Source organism: Squalius cephalus (assembly GCF_949319135.1).
Source record: "Squalius cephalus genome assembly, chromosome: 3".
In the NCBI taxonomy this organism is placed as follows: Eukaryota; Metazoa; Chordata; class Actinopteri; order Cypriniformes; family Leuciscidae; genus Squalius; species Squalius cephalus.
In genome coordinates, this window is record NC_137124.1 from 49276220 (window position 1) to 49292745 (window position 16526).

The 16526-nt window shown below is 42.9% G+C and overlaps 1 protein-coding gene and 1 long non-coding RNA gene across 2 annotated transcripts in view; one reads left to right on the forward strand and one right to left on the reverse strand.

The window, feature by feature from the left end:
- The window catches only part of LOC307155625, an 821100-nt gene that overhangs the window by 566633 nt on the left and 237941 nt on the right, over window positions 1–16526 (forward strand). The window lies entirely within an intron of this gene.
- arhgef40 (Rho guanine nucleotide exchange factor (GEF) 40) overlaps window positions 1–16526 on the reverse strand; it is a 58031-nt gene that overhangs the window by 17813 nt on the left and 23692 nt on the right. The window contains 4 exon segments of the mRNA XM_079867570.1: window positions 7228–7431; window positions 8313–8402; window positions 10369–10618; window positions 14595–14959. Of these exon segments, the coding sequence (XP_079723696.1) occupies window positions 7228–7431; window positions 8313–8402; window positions 10369–10618; window positions 14595–14959 (909 nt within the window).

The window sequence follows — 16526 nt, forward strand, 5'->3', positions numbered from 1 at the left end:
CACGTAATTTTACTGACAACTGTTTCACAAATCTCAAAGTTCAACAAAGGATTCACAAAATGCTTTCTCTTGAAAGATTGGTCAGTACTCAGTATATTTGGAACAGCTTGCTCCTCAGAATCACAACCTGTAAGTATGAATAATTATTGATGTATATATTTTCTACCGGTTGTTCAAAATATGTAGTTTTGTGTTTTATATTTTATAAGTTTCCGGCTAACGTCTCGGTTACATATGGTAACCCTCGTTCCCTGAAGGAGGAAACGGAGACGTACGTCTTGACCGACGGATAGGAATCTCGCTAGAGAGGCCAATCTACTTTGAGTGAAACTAAACGAGCCAATGCACATTGGCGTGCAATCATTTGCATCAGCTGTTCAGCCACACAGCGCGGGTATATAATGAGCAGAGGTGCGATTGCACTTCAGTTTTTTGCTTAGGAGCCAAGCCTGATAAGCTGGCCACCCCGGCGGGCAGCAGCAGATGTGGCGACGGGACGTACGTCTCCGTTCCCTCCTTCAGGGAACGAGGGTTACCATATGTAATCAAGACATTCCCTTATCAGTCAGTCACTCTCGACGTATGTCGTGACCGACGGATAGGAATCTCTACCACAGCGGTGTAAGCCTCTACCCCTTCTTGCCTGGAAGGATGATAGGAGAGGGATTACTCAGTGTCTCTGTCACTGTTGTTCAGTGATAACCCATACAGTGAGATTATTGGATAACACTGGGGAAGCGTGCCCTTTCTATGGGAAGGGGAACTCTGCGGAAGCCACATTCTTCGAAGGAGTTATGTGGAAAAATACATATGGACTAGCCCGAAGGTTGTACTGCATATGAATATTGGGTGACTTAGCCCAAGGGAAAGACACAGGCTTCGATTAGGAGCAGCCGTGGAAGGATACACATATGGGATCCCCGTAGGGTCACACATATGGAACCCAGCCTAAACCCGGTTCTCAAGGATTCAACGGATAAAGGCCTGGTACCGGACGCTCCGCCATGTCTGAGCCGAGGGTGTTGGAGGACTCACAGGTTTTTCACTCTGGAGAAATAAGGAGCATAGTAGGGTGCAGCAAGCCGACAGAGCCGGGCCTCTCAGTGCTTCTACCTGTTTAGGGTGAGAACACGGGAGGAGACCGGCTCTACACGTAGGCTATAAAATCTAGCGAACGTGTTAGGTGTCGCCCAGCCCGCAGCTCTACAGATATCTGTAAGCAAGAAGCCACGTGCCAGCGCCCAGGAGGATGCAACGCCTCTCGTGGAGTGAGCATGCAACCTGAGTGGGCAGGGCACGCCTTGTGCTTGGTAAGCCAAGGCGATGGCATCCACTATCCAGTGGGCCATCCTCTGCTTGGAGACAGCCTTTCCCTTCTGCTGTCCTCGGTAACAGAAAAAGAGCTGGTCTGAGGTCCTGAGACTTTGAGTTCTGTCTACGTACAGACGCAGGGTGCGAACGGGACAGAGCAAAGCCAGGGCTGGGTCTGCCTCCTCCAGGGGCAGCGCTTGCAGGTTCACTACCTGGTCTCTGAATGGAGTGGTAGGAACCTTGGGCACATAGCCAGGCCGGGGTCTCAGTACAACATGGTTGTCACCCCGCCCAAACTCTAGGCACGATTCGTCGACCGAAATTGCTTGCAGGTCCCCTACCCTCATGAAAGAGGCCAGTGCAATCAGCAGCAAAGTCTTCAAGGAGAGAAGCTTTAAGTCTGCTGACTACAAAGGCTCAAAGGGAGCATCCTGAAGTGCTTGAAGAACCAGGGAAAGGTCCCAAGAGGGTATGGAGGGGGGACGAGGAGGGTTTAACCGTCTCGCCCCCACTAAGGAACCCGATGACCAGGTTGTGCTTTCTAACTGATTTGCCATCTATGTGGTCATGATATGCTGAAATAGCGGCAACATGTACTTTGAGGGTGGAGGGAGACAGCCTTTGCTCCAACCCTTGCTGCAAGAAGGAAAGCACGGACCCTATCGAACATCTTCGGGGTCAAGATCGGTCGTAACCCACCACCTTTCTTGGGTACAGTGAAGTAGGGACTGTAGTGCCCTGACCTCATATCGGCTGGAGGGACCGGCTCTATCACGTCCTTCGCGTCTGAATGAGCCAGCGAGGTGGACTGGGGAGCGCTAACCAGGCTGGCAGAGACTGTACAAGCAGGACCAAAGGGACCGTAGGCGTACCCGGAGTGGGGCAGTGAAGTGGAACACGGGCTAGGCTTGGGAGGCTCTCTCTGGGAGGCAGCCCATAGCGGAGTCTGAGTGTGCTGTGCAAGGAACAAAGTTCCTGGAGAACTTGTGGGTTGTGACCACTCTCGTGCAGTTCCTTCAGTGCCTTGACCTGATGGACTTGCAGCAACGCCATGGCGTGCATGGCAGAGGCGGCTTCCCCACAGGTCTTGTAAGCCTTGCCGGTTAAATCCGACGAGTACTTACAGTACTTACAGGGGGACACGGTTTTCTGCGCCAGGTGGAGTTAGGGGACAGCTGCATAGCAACAGCCCGCTCCAGTGGCAGGATACGCACATATCCCTTAGCCGCCCTGCCATCAAGGGTGGTGAGGGAGGAGGAGCCACTGGGACGGTTTCTGGCAGTAAAAGGTGCCGTCCACGTCCCTGTGAGCTCCTCGTGCACCTCCAGGAAGAAAGGCACTGGGGTGGGTTGCTAAGAAACAGCGTGCGCCACCCCGAGAAACCAATCATCCAGCCTCGAAGGCTTGGGACATGGTGGAGGGTTCCACACGAGCCCAATCCTGTTGGCACGGGAAAGCATGGCCATCATCTCCGGGTCTGACTCAGGCACCACCCGAAGGAGGCAGTGGCGCAGAGTCATCATCCGCGGAGAGGTCTGACCCACCCTCCAATGCAGCGATCGACATCTGTTCATTGCAGGGAGCACTGAAGGAAACGACTGGTACACACCTCAAGGATGGTCCAGCGCGTTCCGATGGCGGCTCTGCTGGCTGCGGAGCGTGAGAGGGATGAGGGTTCCTAGGGGATTGGTTCCATGAAGGAAGTGCACTCACCATGATCCTCATGTCTCCCGTGTCAGTGCCTGAAGCAACCCTCTGAGGAGGGTTAGATCGAGGCGCAGGCACGAGGACTCTTCCCCTTTGCAGGAACGAGAGTCTCGACTGCAGCTTCGAGATGGTCATCTTCCCACAATGGGTACATGACTCATGCACGAAAGCTGCCTCAGCGTGTTCGAGGCCCAGACACACGAGGCAGCGATCGTGACCATCGTGATCCCAGCTAATGACCGCATCCAGAAACACACAGATAGAATGTCATCTTTATAAAGACGCATTCTATCAGTGTAAGCTCTTTTAGGGACTGCTCTCGCTAGTGCTGAAGCATGCAGGGGAGCGGTCACTGCGAACACAGACATGAATGTGCACTTGTCTGCGTGCTGTCTCTTTCCTCGCTGGTCTTACCAGCCGTGAAAACGGCCTTTGAGCGCTCTCAAGTGCAACTTACCAGCTGTTAGAACAGCTTTTGTTTGCTCAGAACAACAAAAACAAAAAGGAAAGAAAGAGAGAAAAAAGACCACTCGCGCTGCTGTGCTGTGTCACCCGCACCAGTGTGGAGAGGTCCGAAAAAGAAAGCTCGCTCAGGTTTCACAATCTTCTTCTGAAGAGTTGTAGAAAGCATCGAAGTGCTTGGCTCCGAAGCAAAAGACTGAAGTGCAATCGCACCTTCTGCTCATTATATACCCGCGCTGCGTGAATGAGCAGCTGATGCAAATGATTGCATTGCCAATGTGCATTGGCTCGTTTAGTTTCACTCGAAGTAGATTGGCCTCTCTAGCGAGATTCCTATCCGTCAGTCACGGCGTACTTCGAGAGAACTCACGTTATTACTGTCTTACTGAAATAGTTCTGCTAAGCAGCTGTGGGCCACTATTACCTAAAACTGTGTCTATTAATGCATGTCTTTCGTTCTTACTACTTTAGAAATATACACACCAGTTTGTTGATGGACATTCACTTGTTAATGCTGATGCTGATGGTGAGGAAATACAGTTGAAACATCTCATAATGGAGGTTCGGGTTGAAAATCAACGTCATCCTTACTAGGGATGCGCCGATCCGATATTCAGTATTTTGGCCGGATCGGGTATCGATCAGACAAAGCCGATCCAAATCCGATATTGTGCGTATTACTATTCTGTCATTGTTAAGCCCCACAAAAAGCACAAATGTATTATAAAGCACTATAAAGTTTTCGTGCACTATATTATAAGTGTTCAGAAGCCATTTAATAGTCTAATATGAGGTAGAAATTAATATTTAAGTCGTTAAATTCAAGTTCACGTAAACTCTTTCCTCTGCTGCAGCTGTCAATCATACTCCAGCATTCAAACAGAGCGTTCGGTTACGTCAGTCTACGCGATGAAACACTCAACAAGATGATTCAATGTTAATATTATTGTACTTGATCTGTAGATAAAGTTCTATGGTTTCGTATAAAATTACTTTATCTTGCTGGTCTGTATTGCTGTACCTTAATCATGTTACTTTCTACCGGGTGTCTGTTGGATCTCAATGGAGTAGAGCGCTATGACTGTTCTTCACGCGTACAGTAACTGAAATTTAAAACTGTTAAAAGAAAAGGTTGAATAAACTATTGCAAAGATAGATACTGTATAATCAAGCGGCAACCTCCCCGTCTCTCTCTTGAAACCAACACGGAAGTAATTTAAACTGCAATTCGTTGACTGGCCGCTTGAGGCTGATGTCAAAAGTGAGTCAAATCTGTATCTCCCCCATGTTAAAATGCCAAATTTTACAGCAGAAAAAAAACGTGTTTACAGCCTGGTGTCTGTATGTGGCTTTGGTCTATACAGCTAATTTTGCCCTTCATGACAACTGTGAGGGGGGTGAATTTTTTTATAACTCATCCGTTTAGTTGATTAATATTTAAATTTCTGCATTTAAGGGTGTGGCCACTTGAGTGACAGGTGGGTTGTCGCTGATGTCAATGCTAGCCGTTTGTCTGTTGTTACTAGCCGTCACTTCATCTCAGCAAATGTTAGCTGCTGAACTTGCCATCTCTGCCGTGTTTTGTGCTTTTTTCTGGATTATTTCATACAATTTAATACACCCATTAAGTTACTTCGCCCACGGCTTAGGATTCCGTCGTTGTCGTCGAGTATCGTTCGAGAGAACAACCAGCGCTGTATTTCAGTTTTCCTCTGTGAACATGCACTAATGGATGTCTGACAATTTCGTTGCTTTTTGGAGTTTTCAGATTTAAAAACGTAAATAAAGGCTCGTTCGTTCTGCTCTCACGGAACAGATAGATTATAATATGCTTATGTACCGTCAGAAGAAATCATGCAGGCGTCGGTGCTTTCTCCGTCCATGCAATAAATGCACATCCTTGAATGAGCGCGGATTTTCTAGCGCATTTACTTGAACTTCATAGGCAATAACGTTGTATCTATGGTTTAACCCATTTGAGAGGCGGCCAAAATCAGAATTTAAAATGGACTGAATAAGCTCTCTACGAACTTGAGCGATGCCGCGCTGACGGACCAGACTATAAAAAAAGAGTGACTGACATGTAATGCACATAAATCACTGTCACACACACACTCTCAGAATAATATTAAGAGTTTCTGCATTGTACATTTTCAACTAGCAGAATAGTACAGAATCACGATACAGTCTCACATGTAGCCATGTCTTTTAACTATTATAATATTTCGAAGGGCAAAAATAGGAACTTTTAATTGGCTTTACATCATCAACTGTCACTTTAGCGCGAGGCCCTGCAGTCGCAGACTTGTTACTGTCAGTTGCATAACGTTATAGAATTACCTCCCCAGCCTGCATATATATCTATGCCCAGCCTGAACTAAAAACTCGATCACGTCGAGCTAGGTGATTTCAGATATCATAGCCAGGCTCCAGGTCCACTCACGCCCCGCCTCTGCCCATTTTCTGTAATCCGGGAGTGACGCAAGGCCAAGATGGCGACGGCCGGCTCCGCCCACTTTAGGCTTCAAAAATGCTTTTCAGAAACCTACGGGTGACATCACGGACACTACGTCCATATTTTTTTACAGTCTATGTGTATAATACACTACGCATCAATATGTATTTCCTCAGTGCTTTGAACTGTGTTTAATGTGGACTCGACGCGCTGCGCGCTGTGACTCGTGTTGCTTCGAGCGCATCATTCTGCACACGGGTTGTGCATAAGCGCTTTGAGCCGCACTGTATTGGAGCCTTTCGTATTATAATACTTTTGCGCAATGAAAGATTATTAATAGACTTTCTTGTTCTGCCCTATCTTTCATATGTTGCTGCTTCAGCTAATTTTATAGTAGGCTAGCCTACATTTTTTAAATCTTTTTGATCTTGTTTTTCATGAATGTATTTTACAACAATACAAATTGCAATGTCTAAAGTTTTACCAGATTTATTACTACACTTGTGATTTTTCTAGAATAAATTTTACTGATGAATTATCCACTAATCTAGTTTATAATAGCATGTTTGTCATAGATTATGATCATACATTTTTTTATTTGTTTTTCTTTATAACTAAGTTGTCTAGTCTGTATTAAGTAGATTGTGTTTAACACAAAATAGTGATTATCAGTTCAACACACAGAGTTACAGAAATTCTACTTGATTTAAAAAAAAAACTGCACTGGTATCGGATCGGTATGGTATCGGTCGATACTCAGAATTTTTGGTATCGGATCGGATCGGTTCTGAAAAAACTGGTATCGGAGCATCCCTAATCCTTACTGTCTTTCCAGTGTGTACAATCGCTGAGGACTTGGTAAACCAATCGTAACAGACTGGGCCATCTGGCCAATCAGAGTAAAGTAGGCTCTCAGAAAGGGGGGATTTAGAGAGACTGATTCATCCGACGAGTCGTTTTGAGAATCATTGAAAAATGTGGTGATGTGCAATGTATATTATGAGAAAATTAAAGTGTTTCTTGATCTTTGATGCATGTAAACCTGTTGTAGGAGACCTCCAAAACAAAATTAGGAACATTTAAAACAGCATAATAGGGGCACTTTAAAATGTTAATATGTTAGCATGTATAAGTTATAATATTATGTTGTTGTTGTGACCTGTTGTGCTTTAAACTGCTTCAATCTGCTCTCTTTTGACCACCAGGAGGCAGCACTGCAGTGGAAATGCTCACTGTGACTTCACAAAGACATACTGTGGACTCAGACATGAATGAATGTGTTATTCTCTTACTGGACACCCCGTGATGAGATCACTGGCTCGCAGATCTGCTCCGTGCCGCTGGGCGTGCTTTAGGATGGAGAGGGCGGAGTCTGAAGTGGGATTAAGACCGCCCAGTTCCTCTAGTGTCTGGCAGTACTGCTCCAGTCTCTGAATGGGAGTGGAGAGACACTGAGGAAATGGAGGAGCAGGAACAAGAGAGGAAGACAGCTTTGACTGGAGAGAGAGAGAGAGAGAGAGAGAGAGAGAGAGAGAGAGAGAGAGAGAGAGAGAGAGAGAGAGAGAGAGAGAGGAGAGAGAGAGAGAGAGAGAGAGAGAGAGAGAGAGAGAGAGAGAGAGAGAGAGAGAGAGAGAGAGAGAGAGAGAGAGAGAGAGAGAGAGAGAGAGAGAGAGAGAGAGAGAGAGAGATCCGGCTGATTAATTTAACAATGTTTTATTTTTATGGCACAGACATCAAAAACACTTTTGCCACTCTGTGGGCAAAGACAGTAGTGCAACATGAACTATTCTACAGTATGTTGAGCCATGTATGGATAGGTCAGACTTATGATGTTCGACTAGTCACCCAGTACATTAAGCAGTATGCTTTAACAATATTTCAAAATTTAATAGAAGTAATTATGAAATTACATGTGCTTAAGTCCTACTTAAGTGGGTCAAAAAGCACTCTAAAGTTCAGCTAACTGCATTTAATATAAATTGAACTATAAAAAGGTTTCATTTAATTGCAATTAACATGCATTTAAGTGCCTGAAAACATTACATTCAGTTCACACTTAGTATATATATTTTTTTAAAGTAAGTTTTCCCATAAGTACTCTTTTTTATAAAGAGATAAGTACGTATGATAAAGTGTACTTCTGTTTCACAAGGGCAGGGCATAAACTGGCATCCCATTACTTTTTTAAAGCACTAGAGGCACAAATGTCATGTTTTTGTAGGAAAAAAAAACATAGCACAAAAACAAGGTATTGTAGAAAACATTCAGGCCCTATTTTATATTATATTGGTGGAACGTGCCATTTGGACTAAACCTCTGCTGCATGTCTTGGCATATTAATCAATTAAAGTATATTATATCGTTGTTGGTTTCTCACCCTGAAGAAGTCAGCAGCCTGACTGATGAGCAGAGCATCCGCCTCAGGTCTCATTCGGATGTAGTGGGAATATAGAAAGAACTGATCCTTCTGTGGAGCAGAAAGAGTGTCCAGCATGAGAGTCAAAGTCTTCATATGAATACATACCAACATTTCATTATTCACAACATTCTTGTGACTATCTCAGAGGAGAGTTAACCTTGTATTGGGGTGTTTCTTCAACTTCTATTGCCCAGGGTCTGTTTTTCTTTTTTTCTCTTTTAAATTAAACTTCTTGTTATATGGAGGCCACATTAAAACTTGCTTTCCCCACCTCGTTATTTAGTTTGTCAAATAACTTCCCATTCCTTCATTTATTTATTTAAATGCATTTTTATGTACAGATTGATTTTCTTTAGCCTTCTTAATATAGCCGTTATAATTTTAAAATATGAAAATCCAGTATTTCATAATAATCATACATCATTAGCATTCATTTATGTGCAAATTGTTCCTCAGTTGTGTCATTATTTACAACAACAAATTTGTCTAATAAGGTTAACTAAAGATAATGTATTTAGTTACTAATAAAACAAAAGTGTCAGTGATGAGATGAAAAATCAGACATGTGAAGGAAATAAATACTGTGATAAAGTGATCATCTTGCCTCAGAACACTTAGATTAAACCACTGGAGTTAATTGGATTATTTTTTACACTACCTTTATGTTGTTGTTTTTTACTTAAAAGTTTGGACCCCATTGCCTATTTGTAATGTCCTGTTTAGCTCTGTTTTATTGTCATGGTGTTTTGGTTTTCCTGTTTGCCTGCCTGTGTTCCCTTCCATAGTTCCGAAATAATTGTGCACCTGTTTCTGTTCAGTTCATTAACACTCCATCTGTATTTAAAGGCCCCTGAAATCAAAATGTAAGTTTTTTAGCTTTTAGTTTTTATGAATAAGCTGGTGTGTTCCAAAACAATGACAAAATTCCCATTTAGGAGATATAAGCATTCAAAACATACAGTCTCTCACTTCCGCTAAAATGGATCATGGATTTTTATGACATCATTGCGGACTTCAACTTCTCATCACAGAATATAATGCGTCCCAACTCCCGCCCCCTATACTATAAATACCATCTGACCAAAGCGACCGTTGACACGTCACAGAGCAATATGGGTTGGAGATGTGTGTCCGGTTGCTAAAAACGCTCAAGTATTATTCCGTTTTCCAACTGTACGTTGGTTAAGAATGAAATGGCTAGAAATTATTCACACCTCTATTATTGAATTCAACTTATCATCAGTGCTCGGATTCGCTTCCATTGTGCTGTCAAGTACGACTTGCAGTCTGTGAGGTAAACTAAATGTTATTGGCTATTTGTAAAGGGGGAGGAGCCATTCAATATGTCCCGCCTTAGCTTCATTTTACGTCAACTTCAAATTACGTCAATGCATCATAAAAAGCTGAGCGTTCCAAGGCACTTCAGTGGGCCTTTAGTTCCTCAGTTTCCTCAGTTCATTGCTCCATGTCGTCTTTGTATTACTTGATTGTTTTGCCAAATTATGCAAGTCTTAAAAAAATGTAATGCTATGTATCAGGATCTGCTACCAATGCTATACTAAGATTAAGGTGAGGGTGTAGGCTAGGGATAGTGGTTTAGTGATTAGTACACAGTTTGCACTGATTAACATGACCAATGAAATCTTTAGAATCAGCTGTGGGTGGGGTTTGCGCTTAACTGATTTATTATGAATGTGTGTAGTATGATGTAGTATGTAATCCGGACATACTACATTCACCCTGTTGTCACTATCATATGTGACCTACCAGCAGTTGCATCGCTTTTCTGTCAATTACAAATCCTCTCCCGTGGCCTCATGGGATAGTAAAGTGTCTATCGTATGCACAATTCAGAATCCTGCCGCAAGTAGTAAGTCATTCGGGTAATTTAATACTACTTACTAATTTAGTACATACTACTCTTGTCACATTTTGTTTTTCCCCAACTATATAGTAGGAAAGTATGCGATTTTGGATACAGACGCTGTACACACTAATATAAGTTGTTACTCACATATTTACTAAAACAATCGGTCTGCTGTAGTGTCTGGGAGAGAGCGCCCTCCATGGCTGGGAGGAGTAACTGCGAATGGAAGGCAGAGAGGCTCTTCCAGTTACTGAAGAGTGACTCTGTCTTCCCTCTCAGTGTAGATGGGACATCTGAAGACTCTAAAAGGGGCAAGTAGTTTTCCTCCACACCTTTAAGAACAGCGACATACTGTCTCTCTGTGCTGACCAGCCGACACCACTGTAAATAGAGCTTGCTGTGATAGAGAGAGATAAAAAGTGAGGAAAAGATGTCATTAAAAGAATAGCTTACCCACAAAAATGGTTTAAAAGAAATTTCTTCTTGAAAATCTATTATGAAAACTGATCTTGGAATGCCTTATTTGTCATTGATCTTATCCCCCTGTTGTTTTAAAAATATGGGTACTCTCTTTGTGTTGCAGTCAAATTGACAATTAGTTTCCATGCAGTTTGCCAAAAATTTACACTATTAAATGTTTAGTTTTAGTTTTAGTTTAGTTTAGTTTAGTTTAGTTCCTTTATTGTCCACAAGTGGCTTCACTATACACCACACACAAGGACACCAACACAACATAATATACATAAAAATATAAAACAATTAAAACAATAATATTCCCATATGTACATATACAATCTATGCATACAAATCCCCCCCTACTCATATTCATATCTTAACATTTACACTAAAGATCAATGTAAAAAAGAAAAACCTCGATTGCAGCTTGTCAGAGATGAAAAAATAAAATGCGGAAACTTTATAATTTCCATCTATTTCTATATTGTACTTGGTGTAATTTGCCTCTGCCTTTTTAAGTCTGGTTCTTAAACCTTTGTGAGGGTAAAATGGGTTTCTCACATCAAAAGTATCCTTTCCAATTTCTTTTTTTTTTCTGTGAAACTCAAATAGATAAAGAAACAGCAAATTTTCTAAGGATGATTCAGAAGACAAGTCACAATTTCAAGTAAACTTTGAGTCTTAAAATTCATAAGTTCTCATGTATTTCATATTTTAGTGTCTGACGAGTTACAATAAAGTTTTTTTGGTTTATTGGGGGTTATTTTGACTCCATGTAACCAAGATTTATATAGCCTTTCCAAAACACATCTATGTGTCAAGACTTTGCATGCACATTCATGACCCTAAAAGTCACAAAAATCAAAAATTCAAAAATAAATAACTAGTTTAAACAGTGCAAAAATCTAACCTTTCATTGAAGTAAAAGAATTGAAAGTGGGGAGGAAATCACATTATGAAATACACTCACCTAAAGGATTATTAGGAACACCTGTTCAATTTCTCATTAATGCAATTATCTAATCAACCAATCACATGGCAGTTGCTTCAATGCATTTAGGGGTGTGGTCCTGGTCAAGACAATCTCCTGAACTCCAAACTGAATGTCAGAATGGGAAAGAAAGGTGATTTAAGCAATTTTGAGCGTGGCATGGTTGTTGGTGCCAGACGGGCCGGTCTGAGTATTTCACAATCTGCTCAGTTACTGGGATTTTCACACACAACCATTTCTAGGGTTTACAAAGAATGGTGTGAAAAGGGAAAAACATCCAGTATACGGCAGTCCTGTGGGCGAAAATGCCTTGTTGATGCTAGAGGTCAGAGGAGAATGGGCCAACTGATTCAAGCTGATAGAAGAGCAACTTTGACTGAAATAACCACTCATTACAACCGAGGTATGCAGCAAAGCATTTGTGAAGCCACAACATGCACAACCTTGAGGCGGATGGGCTACAACAGCAGAAGACCCCACCGGGTACCACTCATCTCCACTACAAATAGGAAAAAGAGGCTACAATTTGCACGAGCTCACCAAAATTGGACAGTTGAAGAGTGGAAAAATGTTGCCTGGTCTGATGAGTCTTGATTTCTGTTGAGACATTCAGATGGTAGAGTCAGAATTTGGCGTAAACAGAATAAGAACATGGATCCATCATGCCTTGTTACCACTGTGCAGGCTGGTGGTGGTGGTGTAATGGTGTGGGGGATGTTTTCTTGGCACACTTTAGGCCCCTTAGTGCCAATTGGGCATCGTTTAAATGCCACGGCCTACCTGAGCATTGTTTCTGACCATGTCCATCCCTTTATGACCACCATGTACCCATCCTCTGATGGCTACTTCCAGCAGGATAATGCACCATGTCACAAAGCTCGAATCATTTCAAATTGGTTTCTTGAACATGACAATGAGTTCACTGTACTAAAATGGCCCCCACAGTCACCAGATCTCAACCCAAAAGAGCATCTTTGGGATGTGGTGGAATGGGAGCTTCGTGCCCTGGATGTGCATCCCACAAATATCCATCAACTGCAAGATGCTATCCTATCAATATGGGCCAACATTTCTAAAGAATGCTTTCAGCACCTTGTTGAATCAATGCCACGTAGGATTAAGGCAGTTCTGAAGGCGAAAGGGGGTCAAACACAGTATTAGTATGGTGTTCCTAATAATCCTTTAGGTGAGTGTAAATGTTTTTCTCCAAAACACGTTGGCCACAATTATTGCACCCCTAGAATTTTTTACGAGTAAAATATCTCTGAAGTATATTCCCATTGATATTTACCTTTATTTAGCACACCAGGGTGACTAGGAACATGAAATTGTCTAGCTATGACTTCTTGTTTCACAGGAGTTTAAATATGAGGAAACACAAAGGTCAAATTCTCTTAATCATCCATCACAATGAGTAAAACCAAAGAATATAATTCTGATGTGCATCAAAAGATTGTTGAGCATCACAAAATAGAAAGTGGCTGTAAGAATATAGATAAAGAATTTAAAATCCCCATTTTGACCATCAGGGCAATAATTAAGAAGTTCCAATCGACTAACGATGTTACAAATCTGCCAGGAAGAGGACATGTGTCTATATTGTCTTAATGGACGGTGAGGAGGAAAGTTTGAGTGGCCAAAGACTCTCCAAGGATCACAGATGGAGAATTGCAGAGATTACTTGAGTCTTGGGGGTCAGAAAGCCTAAAATTGTATCAAACAACCCCTACATCACCACATGTTGTTTGGGAGGGTTTCAAGAAAAATCCTCCTCGCTCCTCCAAAAGTAAACTCTAGCATATTCAGTTGTCAGACATGACTGGAACGTCAAAAGGGACCGGATTCTTAGGTCAGATGAAACAAAAAAAGGTTTTTTTGGCAGCAAACCCACCAGATGTATTTGGTGCAAACAGGGATAAAAAAGTACTCCATGCCTACTGTTAAATATACTGCTGGATCTTATATGTTGTGGGCCTATTTTTTGCTGGAGGTCCTGGACATCTTGTTCAGATACATGGTATTATGGATTCTAGCAAATACCAACAGATAAAAAAACCTGACTGCCTCTGCTAGAAATCTTATAATGGGCCGTGGTTGGATCTTCCATCAGGACAACGGTCCAAAACAAACATCAAAATCAACACAAAAATGGGTAACTGAGCACAAAATGAAGATTCTGCCATGACCATCCCCTAAACTGAACCCTAGAAGAAATGAGTGGGGTGAACTGAACAGAAGAAGCACCAACATGAACTTGTGAATCTGAAGGATCTGGAGAGATTCTGAATGGAGGAATGGTCTCTGATCTCTTGTCAGTTATTCTCCAAACTCATCAGGCATTATAGAAATAAGCTCAGATCTGTAATCTTGGCAAAAGGAGGTTGCAAAACGTATTTAATAACAGGGAGCCAATAATTATGGCCAGCGTCTTTTGTAGAAAACCATTTATTTTATAATGTGATTTACCCCCCAATTTCAATTCTTTTACTTCAATGAAAGGTTAGATTTTTGCGATTTTTTTGAATGAAAGCTCAAAAGCAATGCAGATTTATTTTTTACAGCCATTTTTGATCATATTTACCAGGGGTGCCATTAATTCTGACCACAACTGTATTTGGGGTTGCTAATGCATTGCTATACAGTTGCCAGTGTGAAGCTAGGCAGGTCCTAGAGTCTTCTTAGAGGTTGCTAGGGAGTTACTAGAGTGCTGGCATGCATTTGCTAGTGCATTACTATGCAGTTTGCAGGGTGTACTTGGTGGCTGCTAGGGTGCTCTGGGAGGTTCCCAGGGTATTTCTAGATGGTTACTAGGTGAGATTGCTTGTGAATTTTAAATAGCTGCTAGATTGCTCTGTGTAGATCCAAGGGCATTGTTATGTGGTTGCTTGGGAAAACATTTCTGAAGAGAAACCTGCCACGAACACACCTTTGTGCGGTTGCTCCTGCTCTCTCCACCCCTGTCTCTCTTTCAGTGCGGCTGAGAAGCACATGTTGGCGTGTGAAACCAGTATGATCTGCCACTTCTTTACTGCTGACCTCCACTCCTCTTATGAGCACTCCTCCTCCTCCAGTAGGATCCCTCCATCCTGGAACCGCTGCTGTCACTCCCGCCGTAAGGATGGGATCTGTCACAGCCCGACGGCCCAACCAGGATAGCGGAGAAGACTGACCCGATGTGGACTCAGCAGGTTTAGACATGGCGGCTGAACGGCGCGGGGCCAGCAGAGCCTGAAGGTCAAAACTGGGATGGCGCTTGCGAGGGGGTTTGGGATGGAGTGGTGCATCTGTGGGCTACAGCAGGACAATTGCATGTAATTATTTGTTTTAACATAAAATCTCATTTACCTAAAAAAAAACACAAAAAAAATTGGCACCAGCCAAAAATAAAATGCAAGTAAAAACTGGCAAAAAAAAGTATGACTTGCAACATAACACATGGTTTAAATCTGTGCATGTCCTAACTAGATGTCTTGATGTTATGGGGTTGCTATGCAGTTGCAAGCGTGTTGCTAAGCAGTTTATAGTGTGTTCTTCTTAGCTGTACCTAGGAAGTTGCTGTGAGATTTTTTGGGTGTTCTAAATGGTTTTATGGTGTTTTGGGGGGGATCCCAGAGCATTGGTGTACAGTTGCTTGGGTATTGCTATGAAGTTGTTAGGGGGTTCTAGGTGTTTGCAAGAGTATTGCTATATGTTTTTTACTGTGTTCTAAATGGTTCCAAGAATGTTTCTATGTGGTTGCTAGGGTGGTGCTATATGGTAGAGTTCTCAACGGGCCTGAAAATTACAACCCGACCCGAACCGGCCCGTGGCTTTTAAAGCCCGGACCCGATGTAACCCGACACTTCAACATGAATTATCTGCCCGAACCCGGCCCGCGGCCCGACGATAATTTTTTTTTTTTTCTCATACACGTATTATCATGACCAGCAGACGGGAATTCAAATCAACCTGTAATGTTCACGCCTTTTAACAATATAAACAATACAAACAACTTTCCAGACCTCTGATTTTCCCACTCCTGTAGTAGCGACGGTGAATTCACCTGCGGCAAGTTTACTTTTCACCAACTCCATCTTCTTCTCTCCAGGCTAAAGGCGTGCACACAGCAGCGTCAGGTCTGCCCCCGCCCCTCTCCATGATGCACGTTGCACGCAGCAGCCAGACTTTACAGTGAACAGCAGCGATGATTAATAAATGTTTTTTTTTTTTTTTTTCACTGAGCGGAAAAGATTAAGCCCGAGGTCCGACCCGACCCGAGTCATTTGCTTATATTTTCGACCCGAACCCGGCCCGAACCCGCGGGTCCCGTCGGGTTTGTCGGGCCGACCCGACCCGTTGAGAACTCTACTATATGGTTGTTATGGTTTTCTGGATGGTTCCCAGGTTTAGTTATGTGGTTGCAAGGGAGTTGCTATGCAGTTTATAGGTTGTTGCTAAGCAGTTTCTAGATGGTTGCTATGGTGCTGTGGGAGTTTCCAAGGGAAAGTTATTGCTAACAAGGTGTTGGTATGCAGTTTGTTTTGGGTAGTGGCTAGGTTGTTGCTATTTTTTTGTAAAGGTGTTCTAGGATTCCTAGGGTGTTGCTATCAGGTTGCTAGGACATTGCTATGCAGCTTCTATGGTGTTTCTGAGCAGTTTCTAGAGTGTTTTCCTAGTCCATTGGTATGTGATTGTTAAGGTGTTCCTATGCAAGGTGTTCCCAATTGCTAGGGTGTTCTGGATGGTTTCTAGGGTGCTGCTAGGTGGCTGTTAGGGTGCTCTGGATGGTTCCACAGAGTTGCTAAATAGGTACTAGGCCATTGCTTTGCAGTTTCTAGGGTGTTGCTTGGCAGTTTCTAGAGTATTCTTGATGGTTACT